At 48.4% G+C, this 25,010-nt stretch overlaps 1 protein-coding gene across 1 annotated transcript in view; it reads left to right on the forward strand.

Moving 5' to 3' along the window:
• The first annotated feature begins 3,802 nt into the window (after positions 1-3,802).
• LOC126548142 (uncharacterized) overlaps positions 3,803-25,010 on the forward strand; it is a 59,294-nt gene continuing 38,086 nt past the window's right edge. Inside the window, exon 1 of the mRNA XM_050196260.3 lies at positions 3,803-5,798. Coding sequence (XP_050052217.1) covers positions 4,930-5,798 — 869 coding nt within the window. The 5' untranslated portion in view covers positions 3,803-4,929. The remainder of the gene's footprint in view (positions 5,799-25,010) is intronic.

Raw genomic sequence — 25,010 nt, forward strand, 5'->3', positions numbered from 1 at the left:
AGGAGGGGCACGCGTCGTTGCGATATACGTCGGGGTAAAGCGTGTAGAACGGCAAGTCACGGATATGTGCTGGTCTGTAACAGTAAGAGAAACGGCTGGCGCCCTATTCCACTGACATGTGCAGCGCCTGCCACGGCCGTCCTGCACTCACTCGGAGGAGGGAGTTGAGTCCGGCCGTGCGCTTGCCAAATTCCTTCTGTCCTCAGCCGCTAGAGCGCTGCGCATGCGCAGTTCGGTGTCGCAAAAGGCGGACGCCCTCTGGAGATCCCTGGCCGTCGTCATATCAGCCGCTTGACAGCTGTAATTATCCGTGACTCCCCTCAGAAGCATTGCAGAAACTGCAGCGATTCCCTTTCTACTAACCTGCGAGGCCAGAGGGGACGCAGATAAAACTGTAGAGAGGAGAAGAAGGAGAGGGAGTAGAAGAGGCAGTTCCCACATTATGGCGTTTTTCACAGGTCGATCTGGAGCGGTACCGTGAGAAGACGAGGAAACCCCACTACTATACGACAGTGGTTGCGGGGAAACAGGACAGGCTTAAGTTCAAGGTATAGTACAGTACGTTGCTGCTATTTCTGAAAGATCAACGCCATGCAAGTATCTCAAGCGGGCAACTTACGCAGGGTGTGCAGAAGTAGAGCCGCATCAATTAAAGCGCACCGCAGGGTCCAGGAGACACTACGGAAGCGGTCGACCATCAAATCAACACTTCTGTGCCTGCCGCGTGAGCTTTGCGGCTATGGCATTGGTAGAGGCCATGGGTTTGATCCCAACCGAGTCAGCCGCATTTCGACAGGGGGGAAATAGAAAACGCGCGAGTACTTAGATTTTGGGGGACGTTACAGAACAGCATGGTGTCAAAATTAATCCGGAGCCCGCCACTACGGCTTGTCTCATAATCTGAGTGTGGTTTTGGCACGTACAGCCCCATAATCCAATTCCAGTAAAAAACAGCCATCCGAACACTGCCTGCGTTTTGCCTGGCTTCAGTAACTCTTGACTAAATCTCACTGATACAAGCAGTCTACGCAAGTTCGGTGCCAAAGATGACGTGCGAACTGACGCTTGAAAATAAGAGGGCGAGATTATAGAAAGTTTCAGTACTGCGTACGTAGCGCACCAATGGCGTTGCGTACGTAAGATCGCTACGTTCTGCAATGTGCACATGTGCAGAACGCAACACGAACGGTACGTGATGCCTACGCGGCCGCTGCGTACGCACGCATCCGATTCTTGCGTGCGTACGTAGGGAGCCTTGCGTGCTGCTCTCGTGGTTCTCGTTTGTTAGGGAGACCGCAAGACAAGAGTTTCCCAATACGGAAGCGTCAAAGGCGACCAGCGGAAGGCTGTACTTTTCAATGGCCAACGGTTTAATTTTGCTGCCTGAAGTGAACGCGCAGAAGCCATTCCGGCTCCTGCACAGTCGGAATGCATAGCAAAAATAGGAACTTTCCTTTTGAGAAAGTGTTTAGTGTGTGCTGTTTGCACGAAAGGCTCAGCCTGCTTTTGGCAGAGTTCGTCGCAAATGACCGTACCAGTCTCAGAGAGCAAGTAATCGGTTTTTATTTTTCTCGATATGATTCGTGTATTTCATCCGTATTAAAGGTAATCTCTCTTAAAGGCCTAAATATTAGACAGTTTTAGTTACACGTACGTAGAGGCTTTGCGTACGTAGAGCCTCTACGTGTCAGCAGTGCGCATGCGTAAAACGTAGCGGGCGCGCGCGCGTCTCACGGACGTACGTGAGATTCAATTCTTTGCGTGCGTTTCTTGCGCACGTAGACAGCTTCGCGTGGGAGTTCCGCGAGATCACGAACAAGCGATAGCGGGCCGCGCGCGCGCAGACGGCTTGCATTGAAACACGGCGACAGGATCGAATTGGCTACCGCCGTGTTCACATTTCCCGATAGATGTGGCTACGGGGTCCCTATTGGCGTGCGTCGCGTACGTGTAGCTAAAAGCGTTTCAGATGGCGTGCACGTAAGGTACGTAGGCTTTTCACGTTTGCGTACGTGAAGCCTCTACGTACTATCGCGCTCAGTATGAGCTACACCACGCGAGCGCGTGGCCGAGCGCTCTGCAAGGTTGTACAGTGTTGCCGATTGTGCCGTGTTTTCGAGCTATCTGGAGAGGGTGTCGCTGTTCCAGCAAGCGCGCTGGAACCCCTCGTCCCCGTTTATCTGAAGGACACCTTATCTGTTTCTTGTTCACTTTGATTTCGCTAAAGCAGAAACTGCAAGATCATGCAGCACTTTTGCCACCGACCAGACGTGGCGTGCGAAGGTTATCAAAGACAGCGCTTTCTTCGTCCAAGAAGGGCTGTGCGTTTAGACATGATTTTAGCACTGATAATGCACCTCAGCGTCCAGCGTAAAGGCGGAAGTAGCCACGACGTGGGCCATGCATTGTTTTCGACAGAGTGTTAGCATAGCCCCGGTGCTAATGCGGCAATGCGTTGCCATTGCTGCCACCGCCGTTCTCCGTACTATAGCAACATTTCACATTTGGCCGGAGCAGCCTACTTTGTTCATTTGCCGCAACTCCTGGGGCCATGCGTCGTCTTCACAAACTTTCCACCGTGCGTGATGGCTCCAGAACACACCACGCCTTCTTAAGATGCATTAAACGGTTCCGAAATTTTAGAGTGCACTATCACTAAGGCCCCAAACCCCGATTTCGCCGATCATTACCGGTATTCCAGAATACACTAAATTCCAGTCAGCTCATCCAGAGGATACTTTTCCTAGATACATAAACGCAAGGTCATGTGTAGGTTCTTTTTGTTTAGGGTACTTAACTGCCATTCCGAACAGTCGTGTGGTTTGGTTTGGTTTATGGGGTTTAACCTCCCAAAGCGACTCGGGCTGAGAGATGCCGTAGTCGAGAGCTCCGGAAATTTCGACCACCTGGCGTTCTTTAACGTGCACTGACATGAAAGAGTCGTATGATCAGTCAAAGATATATTCAGCCCGAATAAAAAAAAAATGGTTCGCACTAAGACAGCTTGCGTGCTGTAAATGCTAAAACCTGAGATAAATTAAGAAGTCGATCACTGTTGGACACCCGTGACGTTTTGCGAGCTGACGAATGCATTCCTTTTTCTTAATCCGACACACCAGATAACACCCACTGTGCGGACCGACGCGGGCCCGATTACGAAGTTTGGGCGTCGACCTACGGCTACAGTTATCATTTTCGAAACAGATATCAAAACCAGTCTAAACGTGGGTGAAGGGAAAGCAAGCAAGTGGAGGTGATGCGAGCTTGCTGGAACAGCTACACCCTCTCCAGATAGCTCGAAAACACGCCACTATCGGGGGCCACTGTACAACCATACCGAGCGCACGGCCACGCGCTCGCGCGGTGTAGCTCATACTGAGCGCGATAGTACGTGTAACTAAAACTGTCTACTAAAAGCCCTAACGCGACACGCGCTCCTACGTTCCGCAAAGCACTTGCGTGCTGCGTACGTATCGTCATGGCGCAGTACTAAAACTGCCTTATCTTTATGTCGATACCGCATCCGTTACAGACTGCGCCTCTCGTGCCTGTAGACACGTGCACGTCCAGCGCTCCAAAACAGTTTACGTACTCGTTGATACTACTTCACATGATGACACGAGTGCCTGTTGGCAGAACAGATAAGCTCGCGACGACCGAATCTTGCAGACTCGACGTCACCAGCTCCAGTGTTCCGAACGTGTCCGACGTAAGACACAGCGAAGGGCAGGACGGTGCTCAAACGTGATAAGCGCGCCGCACACACGCCGCGTTCGAAAGTTTTAAATCTGGCGTGCCGCCGCTTACTGCATTGAACAGGCAAGGCCGCAAGAGAATGGGCCAGATGGACCTTTCGAACCCAACGGGTCAAACTGCACGCCTTGTTTTTATCGACAGTCGTGGAGCTGAAACAGAGGCTTCCGTTCCCTAGTAGGAGAGGTAAGTAAAACAGATATAACATTCGATAAGAGGGCGCGTTAACGCCGGCTGAAAGCTAAGCTCATAAAGAAAGGGAGACGCTCTCGGTCCCAGACGTACAGCTGTGACGACAATGTTGTTCCTTGTGGAATGGGCGGAAAACGGCAATTTACGAATGACATCTAGAAGAAAAAAAAATCAGGGGCATAAAATAAAAAAAGTAGCGAGAATACAGTGGAAAGAGAGCGTGGCGGGACGGGGAAGAAGTGGCAAGACCACACAAGACAAATAATAAGCCAAGAAAAAGTATTCCGCGTTATCAGCCACAGGCGGGCGGTGAGCAGAGGAGAGGCGATAGTGCGTCGTCGTTGCGAGCTCCTTTGCGGCTCTCCTGGATAAGGCGATTCTATATCGTTCCTTCTGAGCCCTCGATAGAAGCGGAACGATCTCAACAAGGCGGCCGCCGCACACGGGCACTGCCCGTGCGTCAGTCGAGACGGTCGAGTGCCCCGCGCCACGGGGAAGGACGCATCACTACTGCGTAACGCAAGCGTGCACGCGCCGGGGACCCGGGATAGCCCCTGCGCGCGGCCGTGTGGCTCGCCCCGGCAGGGCAGCTGGCCCACGTGACATCGAAGGAAGACCACATCAGTTAACGCTGCGGTGATTCGCCACCCGGTAGATTGCGCGCCACATGGAAGCTGCAATGATCGTTGTGATGAACATACCCGACTACCCCCTATTACCAGTGTGCGCAAGTTGATAACAGTCCGTGCTTTCCGGTGCAAGGCCAAGCTACATCATGAAAAGGACTACCAACTGGTTGCACTAATCGAAATCGAGAAAAAGGACGACGTAGCCTTGTAAGGGAGATCACCGCTTCATGTGCCAAGCAGCCGAGGCAAGTTTCCATGCACCGCAGATTTGGACGACAACGCTGCCTCGACGGCTCACAGATGACTGTGTAGCGTCGCCGACGGGCCGTCTGTGTCCGGCGGGTGCCTCGGCTACATGAGCTACGGGTCACCCTGTCGCTGCACGTGCGGCGCTCTCGGTAATGCGGGCTCACACTCCCGTCCACCCCCGCGGCAACAGCGGTACAGCAGGATCAGAATCTCGTGTGCACCAGGAGAACAGCCGACGCGAGTCGCTGCTTCAAGTCCATTAGACAGTCGTAGCCTCGCAGAAGGCGTGTCTGTCAACGACGTGGACGCTCTCATCGAACTTCTAAGCTCGCCTCCGTCCCACGACAGTGTCACGTACGGCGGGTCCGACCGCCAGCAGCAGCACCAACTGACACAGGCGACGTCCATTGGCTGCTCGCCATCAAGCAGCAACGTTATCGGCAGGAGCAGCGGCACACCGGTTCTGACACCACGATCAACATCCAACGAGCTGACCACCTCGGAGCAGCTCGTCGTGCAGCTCTTCATGGACGAAGTCGACATCAAGGAGAGGGAGATTGCCGCCGCAGCCTTGGTGGCGGCGGCCAAGGAGCAAGAGGAAGGAAACAGCGACGTCGTAGTGACCACGGCCGAGGACGACTCGCCGTGGCCCAGCTACTGCAACACAGAGGCCGGGCACCGCGGAGCCAGAAGTATTGGATGCGGGGCACTGGCAGCGCCGTCGACGCTGGCCTTGCTGCTGCTGGCGGCCGTTCTCGTGTCGAACGCGCTGCTCGCCGTAGCGTACTACGAAAAGCGGACGTGGCTGTGTGTGACCACGGTAGGCCTAATGCATTCACCGTCACTGCTGTTCTTCGTGGCCCGCGTCTACTCGGTGGCCGTCCTGGCGAGCATCAAGGAGCACTTCATGAGGGCTCTGGCGCTCATCTGGTACTCGGTCACACTGCCGCTGCTCCACGTTCTGCCACTTCTCACGTGAGTGCGCCTTTCTCCGCATCGAGGAATTGCGTGTTTCATTCACTGAAACAATGCGTGTTCGCTGATCATATCGCGTAATCTTGTCCTTGCGACGTTGCTGAGGCGTGATCACGACTCCGCAAGGTCTCAGCGGTAAGGTCGCGCCGCTGTTGGGCCGATATGTTTGACCGGTGTGCGTCTCTGATCGATAAATCGATTATCGATCACCGAATTCATTGGTGACATCTAAATGTATAGAAAAAAAGCCTTACGTAAGATTCCTGAGACACTTTTGGAGAGCGGCTTTGTAAACAAAAGGAATCTGAAGCTTTCATGTAAGGGGTGACCCTATAGTGTTGGTACCGCTAATGACAGCGTTTGTTAACTCGTTTGTTCTTGCAGCGAGTAGCGCAGCTGCATATTTTTGTCGCTAGCAGGTAAGAGTGTGGTAGGACATGTTCTGGAAATATCGCCAGAAATTTGTTCCCCACTTCCGTGATAATCTTAATTTAAATTCATGTCAACTGGAATCTTAGCAGTTGCAAAATCATTCTCATCATTGATGGGAACGGAATCTCCGAAAAATGTCCTAGGTACTGATTTGGATAAACGCGGTGTTATTCACAGGGGCAAAACGGGACGAAGCACACACCACCCAGAGCGTGAACTAGTAGCTGCTTATTTCAGATGATTTGTTGATACATATCTTTACAGATGTCTTCATAAGATGACTGCGCAAGAAAAGCACAGTACAAATGCGCATTCGCTTCTTTTTTTCATTCCCAACCGCAGTCGGAAGAATTATGAACATTTGTTTTTCTTACATTTCCTGCATGAATTAAATTTCTTGAGCGGATAAAACTATTGATGGCACGTTTACCCAAACATGTACAAAAATCTGACCCCAATTGCAGTTTTACTCAGAAATGGGTTAAAAAGAGAGCACACCCATTTTACTTGGTGTGTTTGATATTTTTTTCCACAATTCAGCCTGGTATGTATGCGGAATACTATCGAAACAATTTTTTTGCTACAATTTTGATGTATTTTAATGCTTACGCACGAGAAAATTCAAAGCAATGAATACGTTCTTGATTAACGTACTACAGCCGGGAAACTTAGTTTGCTCTGTAGTGCAAAATACAGTCCGTTATCATTTTGCCATCGATACGAAACTGCAATGTCAACTTTCCTTGCAACATTTGTCCACCCTAATTCCATATTTTTTTTTTTTACCAGCAGTACTTTTTTTTTTACAACGAATCTTTCAACACGTACTATTCAGCGTGGTTTTAACTCAGAATAAAACACCTGTTTTTTTTAGATGTATGAACATGTAAAACACCTATTGTCGCAATTTGTCTGAATAAATAGTCATGCCAAGCACGCTTCAAGAAGAGTTTACGCTTCGCAATGATTCTTTATTGTCGTGATAATAGTAACAGCTAGCAGCTCATCATTGAGGCTGCACCTGTCGTCTGTCACCACTGAACGCCTTTCTTTATCATCACTTGTGGCAGAAGCACCGGAATTGGGAAGCGAAATTAGTTGGCGGCGTTTCTGCGTTCTTTAAGGGACGTCTAGGCGCGTAAGCGTTGTGATGCTGTGACAGTACGCTGCATATACAGGGTGCCCCACGTAACTTTAGTCAAACATTGAAGTATGCAAATGGCACGTCGCTGGACAGAACCAAGATAATGTTGTTTGCTGTCGCTTCGAGATGCTCAGATTTTGTTCATCGCGCCTCATTAGATAACCAGCCTTAATTACTTAATCAACTTCTCTAATATTATAACTAGGTGAAGTGTCAATGAGAAAATTGTAGAGCGACTCGAAGGACTCCCGTTACAGCTTTCTGTTGCTCAATACGTGCTACATAAGTGTTTTTCCGAGCGTGAAAAAAGCTCGCAAATACACGCAAAATTGCTGCGCGAATGGCCGCACGAGGCACTTTACGTGTATTCGCGGGCTTCTTTCATGCACGTAAAACACTTTTATGTAGCATGTAGAGAGCAACAGAAAGCTGTAACGGGAATTTTTCATGTGGCACTACAATTTTCTCTTTTACACTTTTCATCTAATCATAATATTTGAGAAGTTAGGACTAATTAGGACTAATTATCTAATTAGACGGGAAGGAAAAAATAGTCCGAGTATCTCCAAGCGACAGCAAACAGTACATTGGTTTTGTCCGGCTACGTGGCATTTGCATATGTTTAATGTTTCGCTCAAGTTACGTGAGACACCCTGCAGACGTCGGCGGCGGCATCATAGCAATGCCGTAGTCGTGTAGCCTTATTGCGATAGCAATTTTATGGACACTCCACGCGCATATCTGACGTCGCCGTGATGTTCTGTATAGAGTCCAAGGGTGAGAACATCGTCCCTGCGCGCCGTATGCTGTATATGCGAGTGTAAGCTTGTGAGCGTGAGTCGAAGATGGCGGCTCAATCGCGCGCACAAGGGAGGAAAGTGTGGAGGAAGCGCGCCGTCTTCTGTCGCACACAAGGCACCGGGGGGAGAGTGGAGGGAGGGCGTTCTACTCCGGCAGCTGTTGTGTATATCGCGGCCGCGGAGGCTCTATCTTGAAAGCGATCTGCGATGGGGACAAGAGCCTAGGACCAACGAGGTCCGATGGCTTGGTGTGCGCTGTGTTCTCGCCGCTTAGCTCGCGTTGAAGCGAGGCAGCACGAAGGTCAATTCGCTCTCTCCTGCTACCACGCTTCATCACTCCAGCGTTTTGACAGCGAGTTTCTGCGGTCATCGAGTGAGATGTTTTTTTGCTTGTGCGCGCGTGCATGCTCGTTAATTTAGTTGGTAAGAGAATGTTTAGAAGTTTATACGGCCAATAACACTAGTGTCCCTACTTCATATAGCTGTCTACTAATTTGCTATTGCAATCAATTCTTCGCCTTTCGGGCGAAACTGCGACTTTTTTTGGTTATGTACTGCAGGCGACCACTTTCGCAGCATGACCATTTCATGTTCCTGAACACGTGGCTGGAATTTAAAAAAAAATTGTTGCACGTCTTTTAGGTCGGTGTTGTAAGTCCAGACTGTTACATTGATAAGCGTGTCTACTCGACAAAAATTAATTCTTAAAAAGTAAGTTGTGGGGTTTTAGTTGCCAAAAGCACTTCCTGATTATGAGGCACGCCGTAGTGGAGGACTCCTGAAATTTAGACCACCTGGGGTTCTTTAACGTGCACCTAAATCTAAGTACACGGGTGTTTTCGCATTTCGCCCCCATCGAAATGCGGCCGCCGCGGCCGGGATTCGATCCCGCGACCTCGTGCTCAGCAGCCCAACACCATAGCCACTGAGCAACCACGGCGGGTAATAAATTCTCGACTGGTCAAAAACAGCGTCTGCATTGGTCTGCTAAGGGCATGGTGTGCACTATTAGCCCCGATGATGAAGATGATGATTATTTATTGGCATCCCCTTCGAAACGGACCGGTGACAAATAGTCACCTAGCTTGCTTTATTTAATCAGGTATGCTATACATATTTGTCATTTTAGCAAATTTGTATAGATCTTCTTAATCTTGTTCTTGTTTCTCAAAATTTCTCTCTACCTTGTACCGCTACCTATGCCTGTAAAGGCTCCGGTCATATCCATCTCTTCCCTGCTTTTTTTTTTTTCACCAATACTCTAAACGTCTCTTGCTCAGCGTCCCCGAGATCTTTGAGTGGCGCCCTCTCGCGTGTGACGTCGCTGACGCTGTCGAGCGACCTGCCGTGCTCTTGTTTTTGAAATGCGAGTCTACAGGTTTGTAGAACATTATGTACGGAATATTCCAGAACACTAATCCCTGCGTAATCTAGCAGAGTCGCCACCGTTCCCATATTAGGATTGCTCCTCGTGTCGTCTGGTCGCCATGAGCGCGTATACGTACTACGTATACGTTCGTGTTCGGCGTTGGTTTCTCGTCACTGCTGTTCTGTTGTCGCTGTGACATTGTAGCAAAATGCCGTATTTAGTTACAATGTGGCATGCGTGCGAAATTTGGCATTACGTAGGTAAGTGATGAATCAGCAGGCTTAAATGGTCCGGCACAATGCAAGCCGAACCTGCCCGCAAAGAACGAACAAATTGTGAAAACAGAAATTGTGCCGCTGATTGTGACATCCCACACGAATCGTGCATTTTTCACTTTCAACAGAAAATTTCCGCACATTCCGCACAAAGGCTCAATAAAATGTTGACAGGTTCTCCTGCGTTTCTTTAACTATTTTTATTAAGTTGATAAAGGTGATGTTCATCGACTATTTTTCGGTAGTCTGAGAGTGCGCTGAACAGAAAGTCTAATGCTAACCTAAATAAAGAAGTTGGTCACATTGTAAAGTGATGAGATTTATTTGCAAGAAAATATTATGAAGCGCGATTGACGAATGCGAAGTATACTGGAGCGTGGTGCAACATGTTCTTGTCATTGGATTTATGTGATTTTTTTGTCCGCAATATTTTTATGCATGCATCAAAAGTGACTAGAATTATGAGGAATATGTAAAATTTGCATTCAACTACAATGCCTCTTCGTCAACGATAAATCTTGCGAATGAGCCCTCCGATGGTGCTTCGTTTACAAAGCTACGTAGATTGTCGTTTACACGCTAGGCGTTATTTTTATATTCAACGATTTATAGTCGACACATCCGTGTGCAAACATTTCTCGCGCTGCCGACTGTGCTAGCCTCAGTGAGCTGGTATTTAACCGAAGAGCCGTGTCGGTGACCGCATCTTTGTTCATCGTAATCTAACAATAAATAACGACATAATAGATGTATATAAAGCCGGCTCATAAGTATAAAGTGCGCACACCTGTTAATCTAAGACCTAGTAATATGCACTGGTTTCATTAAGAGGCGTAGCACTTACGTTGCTGCAACGCAGTAGGTGTTACAAGCTCGGAAGAACGCGCGGAGGGTGTTCGAATAACCACTTATTATAATTAGAGTTATAGCTGAGCGGGTTTACGCGCCAGCGGGTCCAGCGGACGAGCGGAGACGGCAACGGAGTGCCACACAAAAGGAATAGCTTAGCTCACCGATCCCTCGCTCTGTCGAGCGGAGTGCTTTGCTGCGCTAGCTGTCGAACAAGGTAGGAGTTACTGTGAAAAGGTCAGTACACCCGCTTCAGGTTCTCGATCGGGGTCATCTACTTCAAATCGTCGCCAAACGACCTCGTTGCTGAAACCTCTCGCATGTTACGTAGGTCCTCGTCAGAAGCTTTTTCGCCTGCAGGCGAGCCAGCGCCGCGTTTTAAGACGCCGCCGACGACGTGCCGCTGTTCGAGCGGGGGGGGGGCCGCCATGTTTGTTTCGCAAAAATGCTGGTCCGCTACTCGCGCTCCGTGGGAAGAGGATACCAGCGAGTGAGCGATCCGCTCCGTAAACCCATCGTACGCACATGCGCAGTGGTGTCTCCACTCAACCGCTGGGCCCGCTATAGCCCGTAAACCCGCTGAGCTATAACTCTAATGTGTACACTATAACTGTAGGCTCTGTAACTGTGCTCGTATTTGTCGCCAAGGTTCCAACTTTAGTGGGCACGTATCACACGAAACATTTTAACACCGGTAGGTGTGTTCGAATCGTGTTTTCCAACTTTACGCCCTTCATCACAACCGGTTAGCGCCTATTTTACACAAAACGCCGTACACTCTTAAAAAGCTTTACACACTTTGGGTCGTATCTTGTCACACAACTATAAACGTTATCTGTCTTGTCCGCATTTCCTTTCTTTAACACTGCGAGCCCAGTACTACCCAGTAACTAGCGGCATGCGCGTTATCAGCATGACATAGCATTGCCGACAGGAAAATAGCGAGCGCAGCGTTTTCAAGAAAGGAAACTCAAGCAAGACAGATGACCGTTATGGTTGTCTGGCAAATATACACCCCAAAGGGTGTACATTTGTTTAAGAGTGTATAGCAAGGTGTGTGTGCGAGAAAATTCGAACACAATAAAAAAAGAATAACACCATAAGGAAAATTAACACCTTATACGAAAGGTGTTCGTACACGTACTAGCATTTTCGCTGCCGTTGAAAACTGTCGTTGCAGCTATAAGAATATAGCTTTCAAGCGTAATGAATACACTTTCAGCGAGCAAGGTATGACTCTATGTAAGGTTTCTCATGAAATGGAAGTTTGAGTTTCTGGAGAATCGATACATATAGAAACCAGTGCTTGAAGAGCTGAAGCATTGATCTTGTGTGGCGCAGTGGATAACGTTTCTGGCTTCCACGTTAAGTTCCCCGGTTTGAATCCATCTGCATGCATTTATTTCGTAACGTATTTAAGGATGAATTGCTTCTTATTTGATTCTGTTAGCGTAGTAATGCTAATAAGCAACTCATAACTAGTGGAAAGCGTAGCAAGCTGCTGGCGACATTTTTCGTTCACTTCACTGTCTAACCTTTGTGAGAAATGAACATGAACCAACCAGGCCTCACGTCGCAAACTCGAGTGCGTCGGGAGAGCTTCCTGCTCTTACGGAGGCGACGGCCGCAATTAGCGTGAGCGGCATCTTCTGGTTGCCTCACAGATCGGGAGGCTTCGTCCGGGGAATTACTGATATCTCGGTGGTGATGTTACGGTGGTCGCGCTGAGGATAGTGCCTTTCGCTGCTTGCCGTAAGGTTGAACTTGACTTCCAGCCGCATTCAGATGCGACCGCAATTGGCAAAAGCGCTTGTACTGTACTGAAATTCAAGTGCATGTCAAATAACTGGAAGTGGTCGCAATCTATTCGACCCCATCCATCTGCACAGTGACCACCGTGACGCACATAGAGTAAGATCCGTTAATTCGACCATTTTTATGCATCACGTTTCAATATCGGATACCTGTTTCGTTACTGACGTCCTAAAGCGCAAAAATGTTTTACTTCCGAAAAATATTGCAGTGCTTTACACTATTTATCAATTGCGCTAGACAAATAATGTCACGCTGTGATAAAGTGAAGGTGTCCAATAAGCAAACTTACATTGTCGTCGTCTACGTATAAACTGATATGCGACTATAGGAAGCCTTTCCAGACGCTCCTGCATTTGGTATTTAGATACATATATAGCACATGCATAGGTAAGCTCGGATAACAGGCCACAAAGCAATCTTTATCAGCGTATGAATACAAGGAATCGCTTTATCGCGGTTAAAAGCACCGAATAGAAACGGTATCTTTCCGCATCGGCGATACCCCCCCCCCCCTTTTTTTTGTACATAGCGTTATCGCTGCCCTCCTACTACGAACTACCAACTGTGAGCAACAATAATGGGTCAGTGGCGTGGACGAATAGGCCTCTGAACATCAATGGCAATATTTAAGCGTAGCGCTTCTTTAACTGCGATAGGTATACATACAAGCAAATAGGAGGGCTATTTGGCCCGAGCGCAGCACGGAAATTTATGCCATCTAATTTCTGTCCAAGCCGCCAAGTTGGAGCGCGTGTTCTTCCGCTTCAATAAATGCGCGTCTATGCTAAAACGCTACGACAGAAGTAGCACCAATACACAATTTACAAATAAATTCTGGGCACAATGTGTTACTAGCGTCTTGCTTGAACCGCTCAGACCCGCCACGGTAGCCCAGTGGCTGTGTCGATGGACTGCTGAGCCCTAGGTCACGGGTTCGATCCCAGCTGCGGCAGCCGCATTTCGATGCGGACGAAATGCAAAAGCGCACGTGTACTTAGATTTAGGTGCACGTTAAGGAACCTTAGGATCCAGAGGCCCCCACTATGCAGCGTGCATCATAACCAGGTCATGGTTTCGTCCCGTAAAAACATAGAATTGGAACCATTTGGCCGGTTCACCACTCCCAAATAATTTTTTGCAGCCATCATTCATGCTGAATGTATAAGGCTTGCACACGCAACTACCCGCCGTGGTTGCTCAGTGGCTATGATGTTGGGCTGCTGAGCACGAGGTCGCGGGATCGAATCCCGGCCATGGCGGCCGCATTTCGATGGCGGCGAAATGCGATAACATCCGTGTACTTATATTTAGGTGCACGTTAAAGAACCCCAGGTGGTCGAAATTTCCGGAGTCCTCCACTACGGCGTGCCTCATAATTAGAAAGTGGTTTTGGCACGTAAAACCCCATAATTTAATTTAATTTTTTGCACACGTAACATTTGTCTATGGTCTGGCTGCCATTCGTGAAGCCGGGGTGCTCTACCTCAGACTATCTGGCGGGGTAGTGTATTAAGCAATCAGTGTGCAACGGCTTTAGTATCACCCTTCTTCACGTATTTAGTACGATATTCTGCTGTTTTTTGAAACGGCGCTTTAGTATTGTGAAATCATTATATGGCTCATGAAGCGGAAAGTCCGAGATGATACGAAATCAGATGATACGAAAGGTCACGTGGTGAGTGAATGAGTACAACTTTATTAGTCCAGTGCAGACCCGGAGGTTGCCCAGCGCCACAAGGCTGCTCCCACGTGGGGACCGGTAGGTCTAGCCTACCCGCCCTGTCGCGGGCGCGCTGGACAGCCAGGATTTGGTCTTGAAGGCTTGTGCTATGCAAAAGTGCATCCCACTCGGTCTTGCTGTAAGTCGCAGAGACGCGCTCGTGTCACTGCTCACGCGTTCGTATTATCCACAGCTGGCTCCGATGCCGCTAATCAGTCACGTGATCAGAGACGCACTCGAGTCACTGCACGCGCGTTCTTCGTCGTCTTCCACAGCTGGCTCCGATGCTGCTCATCATGCCGGCGTTCCCATACTGTCCCTCCCTCTGTGAAGGCGCCGACGGCACTGGCCCACTGCCAGTGGGCGCTGTGATTTCGGTGAGTTCTGTCGTGCGCTTCGACCGACGAACCTTCGACGGAAATCGTACAAAAAGTAGCGTGGTCACAGAAGCAGACCGCGCCGCTAACCGGTCTATATGTAGCGCCACGCGTCGTGGCGCTGCCAGTCGGTGCGGTGATTTCAATGAGTTCTGTCGTGCGCTCCGATGGACGAACCATCGACTTCTCAGTCAGTAGGTGCGCCCGGCTCCTTTGGACATCCACGCAAGTATGCGAACGAGGCCGAAGCACGTGATGCGATAAATTATACAAGGCAACGGGAAAACAATACCATTACGTTTCGTAAAATGAGTTATCGGGAAGACGTCGCAATGCTTTCACATTCGTCCACGTTGGGATATCTAAGGGCCCCTGACTATTTGCTGCTTCCCCTCGGTTTTGGCCTGTCTGCGTGCCTCGCATGGTTGGCTTCGTGTGGGGCCTCTTTAGTAAAATGAAATGTGTCAGGTAATTGGCTGCCAGCCTGTGTAACGCTCTACGAAAAAAAAAATTCAGTGACGATTACGAGATCCCCTAATGCGAAATCTGAGCGCAGCTCTACACGGGTTTTCATTTCGCTGTATATTGGCTCGTGGACAATCTGTCTCCTGCAAATGGAGCGAAGTTTGGGGCCACTGCCTCGCTAATCGAGATATTGCGAGAGGCAAGCGTTGGTGACGGGTAGTCGCGATTCACAGCAGCCACCGCACACACACCTCTGCTCATGCAGCATTTAGTTTCCATATATGATATCGGTGGCGTCATCGGTGAACAAACGACGTGCGCTACTCTGGCACCATCTCGTGGCCATCGTCGCCGCAGAGAGAGAGAAAGGACAGGAAAGGCAGGGAGGTCAACCAGATGAACACCCGGTTTGCTACTACCCTAAACTGGGGGTCGGGGAAAGGGGAATAGAAAGAAGAAAAGAGGGAGAGAGTGAGCACTGAGTGCGTGTGGGAAGATACCCAGTGACACTATAAACGGTCTCTTAAGCCGGTGCACTTCAAGTATTGTACTAGTGCACGAATCGCTTTTCGTGCCAGTGACGGGTGTGTGGCCACGGTCTAAGTACCTTTGACTCGGAGAATGGTCTTGAGTCCAGTTGCTTTAACGTTGTCCTCAGAGAGAGACGTTGTACGTCGTAGTGAGGGCAGGTACACAATAGGTGCTCGATGGTTTCTTCGCACCTACAGGAGTCGCACATCGGGATCTCGGCCATTCCCAAACGATAGGAGTATGCGTTCGTGCACGCCACGGCAAGCCACAAGTGACACAGCAAGGTTGTTTCGCCGCAGGAAAGGCTAGATGGCAGTTGTAGCATGGGGTCTGGTTTATGCAATCGGCAATTGAAGGCACTTGCACTCAAGAAATCTTACGACTTTTTGAGGGCAAGCAGCCGAAGTTTCCTGGCAGCGCCCAACCTCGCCAAAAGTATTGGACGCGTCTGGGTGTCTTCGTGGGCAGACCAGGCAGCCCTGCCAGCAACGTTGTTGCCGACGATGCCACAGTGAGCAGGAATCCATTGAAGTATAATGCTGTGCCCTGTTTCCAGAGCATAGTCGTGTACTTGATGTCGGATATCATCTGCTCGTAAGTTCTGTGATGTAATGCAGACTTAATGCTATGAAGACCTGCCTTCAAGTCACAAACTACAACCGAATACACAATTCTCTTTGGTGACGTACGTCATAGCGGCAAGGAGAGCTGCAAGTTCTGCCGACGTAGATGTAGTCATGTGTGACAATTCGCATTTAACTGTAACCTGCTTAGCTGGAACGGCGAATGCGGCAGTTGAGCTGGTAGGTAAGGTCGAACCGCCGGTATACATATGTAATATGTATGTATGCGGTCATGATACGTCTGGTGCAGTAATAGGAGCGTCAGTTGCTTCAGAGTCGGCAATGGATGATTGCCTTTGTAATTCCTAGAATAGAAAAATTCACGTGAGGCTGTCGCAGGCACCACATGGGAGATGAAGACTTCGCCACCGGTGTATAAGACGACGGTATGCACTCTTGATGAGCGCTAATCACTTTTGAAACGGTCGCTTGAGGTCTCTCGGCTGGTAGGGAGACTAAGTGGTGGTCGGGGATCCCTTACAGTTGGCGAATGTGCGCTCTGAGAGAGTCGACAGCTAGGTATGTCTGGATTATATCATCATCATCATCATCATCATCATCATCATCATTTATTGGACCCTTAAGGACAATTTACGGGGTATTACATAAGGGGGTGGGAGTCATCATAGACGTACACAAGTCAAAGATGTTACAACAAGAATGAATTGAAATAACGCAGGTTAAGTAATACAGTTCTCTGCGGCAACCTGCGCTACGCGTAGCGATCCCGCAGGACCGCCAGCAGCCATTAAGGTGGGTGCAGTGAAGGCTGCCTCACCCTCCCCGGCCCCTGCTGGCGCTGGCAACCGCCGGCGCAGCTCAGGCGTCTTGTTCTCCTAGGCGAGGCTCGCTCGCAAGACCGCGTGTCCGGCGCCTCGCAAGAGGCAATGGACACTACACCTATCCTGACGGCACACCAAGCGCCTACGAAGTGGTGAGGCTCCCTCGACCGCTCCAGAAAGGGTAAACCCCGCGTTAGAGGGCCTCAAAAGAGCTCTGTAATCTAAGGTAACACTTGACCCGCCGTGGTTTCTCAGTGGCTATGGCGTTTGGCTGCTGAGCACGAAGTCGCGGGATCGAATCCCGGCCACGGTGGCCGCATTTCGATGGGGGCGAAATGCGGAAACACCCGTGTACTTAGATTTAGGTGCACGTTAAAGAACCCTAGGTGGTCGAAATTTCCCGAGTCCTCCACATAAGGCATGCCTCATAATCAGAAAGTGGTTTTGGCACGTAAAACCACATAAAAAAATAAGGCACCACTTCCGTTTTTGCACACACAGCACCAATTTACTTTCAGTATGGATACACAAATTACACGATGGATCGTCAGAAACATCGATGATGTGCAAGAATATATCCATGAACGCAATCCAAAAGTGCTGTTTGTACAGGAAACGCACTTAAATTCGAAACACACAAACTTTCTCCGACAGTATGTTACGTTTTGTAAAGATCGCGATGATGCTCTCGCATCATATTCACTCCCTTTGGTAAACACACAGGGTGATAGGTTGGAAGACCAAGTGAACTTCCTGGGCGCGCATTTTGAACATGTGTCCAGCTCATCGTACTATCCTGAAACATCGTACTATCCTGAACGATACAACGCCAGACTAGGAGAGAAGCTGGAAGGAAAATGCAAAAAATACGAGGCATATAATGAGCCATTCTGTTGAGCTGAGCTGCAGGCATCACTCAACAGCTGTAATAAATCAGCCCCAGCAGCCAACCATGTAATATATGAAATGTTGAAACACCTACCCTCTGAAACACAAGAAACCTTCCGTGCTCTCTACAACGCTGTATGGTCCTCCGTCGAGATCCCGTCTGCCTGCAAAGAGGCCATCATAATTCCTATTCTGAAAGAGGGCAAGGATCCGTCGTCTGTTTCGAGTTACCGGCCTATAGCACTAACAAACTGCATGCCTTTGCAAAGTCTTCGAAAAAATGATAAACCGCCGCCTACTACATTTCCTAGAATCGAGCAAACTGCTTGACCCATACCAGTGCGGATGTCGCGAGGGTCGATCCACCACTGATCATTTGATACGCATTGAGTCATTAATTCGGGAAGCTTTTGTCCACAAACGTTTTTTTTTTTTTTTTGTCAGTATTTTTAGATATTGGAAAGGCGTACGGCACAACTTCCGTGATCTGTCTGGAATAGGAGTGTGTGGCAACTTACTTAATGTGATTCAGAGTTACCTCTTCCATCGCACATTCCGTTTTAGAGTAGGTAACGTCCTGTTTCGTCCTTTTACGCAAGAGGATGGTGATCCACAAAGTTGTGTGCTGAGCTGCGCTCTTTTTATTGTCAAAATAAATTCGCTCCCACTGTCATACCACGTACTATGTTTTATTGTGTATATGTCGATGGCATCCAGATAGGTAACAGATAATGTAATCTAAGTATCTGCGAACGACTAGTACAGCTTGGCTTAAATAAATTTTCGAAGTGGGCAGACGAGAATGCTTTTAAAATAAACCCTCAAAAAAGTACCTGCGTCCTGTTTTTCTAACAAGTGAGGTATACTGCCAGATTCCATAAGATTTCAATGGAGAACGCCTATCTGTGAGCCGTGAACATAAATTTTAGCTATCATCTTAGACGGCAAGGTAACTTTTATCCCGCACCTAAAATATCTTAAAGCAGAATGCCTTAAGACTACGAACCTATTGAAGCTCTTGTCACGCACTACCTCGGGAAGCGACAGGAGATTCCTTATAAACTTGCACAAAAGTCTAATATTATCACGCCTTGACTACGGAGCAATAGGCTATAACTCTGCTAGGCTTAGTACTCTGAAAATGCTAGATCCTATCCACCAATTAGGCGTCCGCCTTGCTACAGGCGCTTTCAGCACTAGTTCTGTGCAAAGCCTTACGTCGAATCTAATGAATGGTCTATATACTTCCAAAGGACATATTTAAGTTTTTCGTATGCCTTGAAGGTAAAATCAGCTGTAAATCATCCATGCCATTCAATTATTCACGACTTGTCCACGGCCAGGCTGTTCCGTAACCGCCCAGCCACTAGGCCTCCTCTGTCCTTGCGGTTGGAAGCACTTTCAAAAGAAACATGCGTCCCTCTTTTAGAAAATGTCCTAATGGCTCCTAATCGGCTTCCACCACCTTGGGAGTGGTAGACTATCCAGTGCAGTGTGACATCTCTCTTAGAAATGTCAAAACGAGCCCCTGAGGCACATATACATTCGCATTTTCTTGGCCTTAAGGAGACGCATTCCTCTGCTGAATTTTATACAGGTGCTTCGAAGTTTTCTCCTGGTGTTGCTTACGCAGCTATATAGGACCATCGTTTTTAATATGCGGTGTACTGCATCCATATACAAGTATTTTTTCGGCGGAAGCATACGAGATCCTCTCTTTAGTTAAACACATTAAACAAACAAATCTCACTAGGGCTATTGTGTTTACGGACTCATTGAGTGTAGTGCGATTCCTAATGAGTTTACGAAAATCTAAGAACAATGTTTTAACGAACTATATGCATTGCTATGATCTGCTTATAACGATAAACAAGTCATCATCCTTTTCTGGGTGCCTGGCCACAGTGGCATAAAAGACATCGGAGCTGACGAGAACGCTACCTCAGTAGCTTTTAGCTACACCGACACAAACATATCCATTCCAGCCACGGACTTAAACCATACTTACGTCCCAAGCTGAAGAAGCAGTGGCAGAAACAGTGGGATTCCCAGGTATCCAATAAACTGCACTTGATCAAACCCAAGTTAGGGCACTGGATATCGGAGAAAACACGATACAAGAAAGTGCTCCTTTGTCGATTAAGAATAGGTCATACCTTCGGTACCTACTCTTATCCACTGACTGGAAGTGACCTTCCCTCATGTTCAAGGTGTCGCGACAGCCTTGCAGTTCATGTCCTCATCCATGCAGGGAAATAGAAAATCGGCGTAGAAAGTACGTTCATTTTGCGTATCGTCAATGTATTCAACTTCACCCAGCATTTCCTTTCTTAGTAATTAACCGCTTTTTAACCTGGAAACAGTTTTTAGTTCTTTAGATGAAGTTGATATGTTACAAATCATTTGGCCGGGTCATGTGTAGCACAGCCTCGCCTTTGAGGCTATAGCTACACTGACATAACTCTTTACAGCACGCGCCTGTCAGCTCTTGATTTAATTCAGGAGCCCTGTGAAGGCAGAAGTGCTTGCATGCATCATATTATGTATATCACCTTTTCATAACGAAACCTTTATGTCCTTTTTATTATGAGTCATTGTCATTATTTTGATTCTTACATATCTTACGAAGTCTACAGCGACCCGTTTTTAGGCCTTCTTACAGCCACATAACATCTACATTTGTAACACAATTAGATCATTTCATTACTTACACAATTCATTACCGTATGTCATGGCGCTCTTTGGCCATAACTGGCACTTGCACCATTAAAAGCCACACATCAATCAAATCTACTTGGTATATTTGCTTGGTAGAATCTACTTTGGCCTGTGGTAAATCGGCCGCATGCAAATCTACACTTCAGCTAAGACGTACAAATAACTTCCACTGTGCTTTTTTTTGGCTTCATTATCCATTGGCTTCATATGACTGCGAGTTGTGACTAACCAAAATCGGGCCCCCTCGGTTCCCCTTCTCGTTCTAATACAAGACAGACTTGCTGGGTGACGATACCATCCGAAAAGGTGAATCGATTCGTTTGGTGAGGGTAGGAGAGCGAGATGGGGATCGGGGATGCGGGAAAGCTACTGAATGCGCACTTTGAAGCAATTGACAGAGATGTATCAGGGAGATAGGAGCACCGATTGGCGTTATAAGACGTTCCAACTCGTGTCTCGGCGAGCCAGATGCATTGTGGTGCAAATCATAGTTGGCACGGAAACATGTCTTAGCACCCAGAGCGGCGTCGCCTGCCTATGCACGGCGAGACGTGTAGCGTAGGCCAATCAGTTTTTGTCTTCATGGGTCATTCGCCTGTTGCAGAACTGTGCGCGCGTTTCCGCTGCTGCCCATGCACGCGCGTGCTGGCGAGTTTCGCCTGTCACCTCCCGAAGTTCGCGGAATATTTCGTTGCTTTTATATGCATCAAAATTTATATACAGTAAGTTCCATTGTCAAGTAAACGGCCATTAAGAAGATGACTTTGCACGTCGCTATGTTTTTTTTTTTTTACTGAAGTTATATTTGTTAGTAATAAACTGAAATGCAAAGCTGTAGACAGTTGCCTCACATTTGTGGGCACACAGTGTACGCTGAGAAAAAAAATATGCGTAGCTTTTCTTACGTGTGCGTGATTTCGTGTCTTGTCTGTGTTCGTGATCCGCGAGTTACGGCATGATTCAGCCTATGTCGCGGCATGCTTCAGCTGGCATACTGGAGCATGCACGTGAGCTACAATTAAAGCTTCAGATGTGTTTGCGCGTCTTCCGGCGACTTAATAGTTTGATAGCTGAATTGGTTCTCGAAACGTTCCATTCTCCATCTTAGCGCCACGTGGCGCGAATGTTTGGCGCCAAGAACAAGGGAAATAATGGAGGGCGAAGGAGTGCATTTTCTGGTCACGAAGAAGAGGTGGGGTGAGCGGAGGCAGAGAACATGGTGCTGTTGCAGCTAGAGTGGCGTTCCGGGCGTGGAATCCACCAAGCCCATCGACTACGACGTCAAGTTATAGAAAATGTTTATTAAGCTTAGTTACACGGCTCCAGTACGGGAGCCCACTCCATGCAGGAACAAGTTAAACGTCCAAGTTTACATCAGGACCCTCCGTCCTCACTTTCGAAAAGTCTGTCTTTTTAATTCCGTAGTCTTCCCTAGGCGAGTCGACTAGGGAATCTGAAGACTGTCCATCAGCAAGTCACCATCGTTGACTCCGTTGCGATACCACGCCCATGCTATCCATTACCCGCAGTAACTCCGCCTCGAAGAAACTGGTTTGGAATCTGTAGAAGAAAGAAATCATCCGGCGACACCTGGTTCGTTCGTCGTTGCCCACCCCATTCTGCGCTCAGTCTGCGAGGTGAAGGGCGGGATGAGGGCCTTTCGTGGAACCCTGCAACAGCGGGTTTACACGCTGTCTTGACGGCTGGATAAGTGCCGAGGGATGGGTGGTGATTTGACTCGTCTAATTAACTGCGCCTGTCCATTCGTTGTCGTGGCTCCCTCCCGTTCATCCTTTTCTCCGCTTTCCAGGTAATGGTGGGGTGAGCGCTTTTAGTCGTTGTCCACGCAGCGCTGACGTCTGGTTAGGAGGTGCGGTGGTTTGACACGTGGCAAACGTTCAATTAACACACTTGGTGGTGTTGAAACGTAGCAGTGGGATACGCGGCACCTTTTCTCACCGAGACATTAGCTGGCTGTGCCAAATGCATTGCAAGGTAGGAGAATCGGCGCTTCTATCTGTTACTACGTGGTTACTGGCACGATAGTTGCAGAAGGTAAAGGAAATTGCGGAAGTATCGAACACGTATGCAGTACTTGATCCTGTAAGCTCTCCAGTGAGCGAACATTCGACTTGCATGTATTGGGCAGAATTGGAATGATGTAGCGTCAAAAATTTAGAAATGAAGCTCAGCCGTATTACTGCGGCGTCGTGTTTTGCCACGCGTTAAACTCGGTACAGGCACACTACACGACAGTATCTTTTTCATATATGCACTACGAGGGTTTAACGAAAGATGCCGATCGTTTATTTAGCTCCGGTACGGCAATGTGACGTCACGGATATAAAGACATTTTTTTTGTTTATCTTGGCCATTGTGGTGCGGTTATCAAAACTTGCAGCAAAATATGAAGCACAAATGGCGCAGCACAATACGTTTCTGATTTGTTTTGCTGTAAGATAGCGCCGCAAGATGGCGCTGCCAGTGCTGCCGTCAATGTATCGTGTTTCGATAGCCCGTGAGAGAGAGAGAGAGAAAGGCAAATGAAAGACAGGGAACTTAACCAGAGATTATCTTCGGTTGGCTACCCTGCACTGAAGGATGGGCAAAGGGATGCGACAGGTGAAAGAGAAAAGGATTTTAAAAATGAAAAAAAAAAGAACATACACACACACGTACACACAAACTGTTTCAGTGGGCAAGCTCACGCAGTCCGCAAAGGCGTTCCTAGTGTTACGCAGTGTCACTGTGTAATGCTATGTCACAAGGTGTACAGTCACAATTTGTCAGAAAGTCCTCTGTCTTTTAAGTACCGCAGCAGCGCCATCGTGGCGGTTATGTTCGCGTAGGCCAGTTTCCAAAGGTGTTGTTTTCTTGGGCGCTTGTCCAGTTTGTGTAGGGTGGCTGAGAGGGTTGCTTTTTGCGGGTTGAAACAATGGCACTGACAAAGAAGGTGCGCGATTGTTTCATGGCACCCGCAGAAGTCGCATAGTGGGCTGTTCACCATTCCGACAAGAAAGGAGTACGCGTTTGAAAATGCAACTTCAAGCCATAGACGGACTAGAAGGGTTCAATTACGTCGTGGAAGGTCGGGCGGAATACGGAGTTGTGAATTAGGGTCCAGGGTTGAAGGCGTGCACTTTTGAAATCGGATGAATTCCAATGAGCTAATGTTAGGTCACGCGCAAGTGCGGAAAGTTGTTTCGCTGCGTCGGCTCTCGAAAGAGGAATGGCGACGCAGTTGACGCCGTCGTGGACATATCGGGCAGCTTCGTCTGCTCGATCACTGCCATGTATGCCGCAGTGACTAGGCAATCACTGATATATTATATCGGGTCCTTCGTCAACTATGCGATGGTGGACTTCTCTGATCTCTGCGACGAGCTGTTCATGTGATCCGTGGCGCAGTGCTGCGACTACACTCTGCAGGGCTGTTTTGGAATCACCGAGATTGACCATGCATGTGGTAGTTCCTCCTGAATGAAATGAAGAGCCGCTGTCGAGTTCAAAGGAGTTCAGCAGCTGTCGTTGATGATACATGTGACGTTTTTAGCTGTATTTTGACGGATCTAGTTGGTATCACCACAGCGGCAGCTGAACTTCCAGGTGTGACTGAGCCATCGATGTAAACGTGTACGCGGCCACTGTGCACCTCATGTAAAAGTCCTAATGTGGCCTGCTTCAGGGCAAACGACGGCGTGTTAGCTTTTTTCGTGATTCCTGGGATGGTGCGGCGTATTTCAGGTTTGTGCAGGCACCATACAGGTGAGGATGGTCTTGCTGCAGGCATGTAGTCCGATGGCAACGGGGTCCGATTGGCAACAATTATACGACTGAAAGTTGTGTGTGGCTTTTCGGCGGTTAAAGCGGCAAGATGGTGAAAGGTAGTCGGGCAACGTGCCGAATATGCGCCCTGAAAGCGTCCGTTGCCAATTGTCGCCAAGTCCGTTGATATTGGGTGATCTCGAGCTATGACAATCGTTGCCGCTGTAGACGCACACTTCGGAATACCGAGACACGTCCTTAGGGCTTTAGCGTGTAGTCCCTGGAGTACACGCAGGTTTGTTTTGCAAGTGTTACCAACCACAGGGAGGCTGTATCTTGCGAAACCGAGGAACAAGGCGTTATAAAGCTGCAGCATTGACCGCACCCGCAAATTGTGACGATAGCCCGTAAATTGCAATGCGCTTATGGGCAGCATGACGGAAAAGCTAAAACTCTTTAATATACAGACAGGAATGCAAGAAGTGTAACAATTATACTCTGCTGAGAAAGAAAGAGAGAAAGGCAAAGGAAAGATACTCTGCGAAGATGTATTCGCAATACCATGATATCGAAGCAGGGTTAACATCAAAATTTCATATTTCTCTGACAACTTGTCGTCTCTATTCTGGGAAGAAATCAGGTTTTTGTTGTCTGGCAGC

This window comes from Dermacentor andersoni, chromosome 1 (assembly GCF_023375885.2).
Source record: "Dermacentor andersoni chromosome 1, qqDerAnde1_hic_scaffold, whole genome shotgun sequence".
NCBI classification, from domain to species: Eukaryota; Metazoa; Arthropoda; class Arachnida; order Ixodida; family Ixodidae; genus Dermacentor; species Dermacentor andersoni.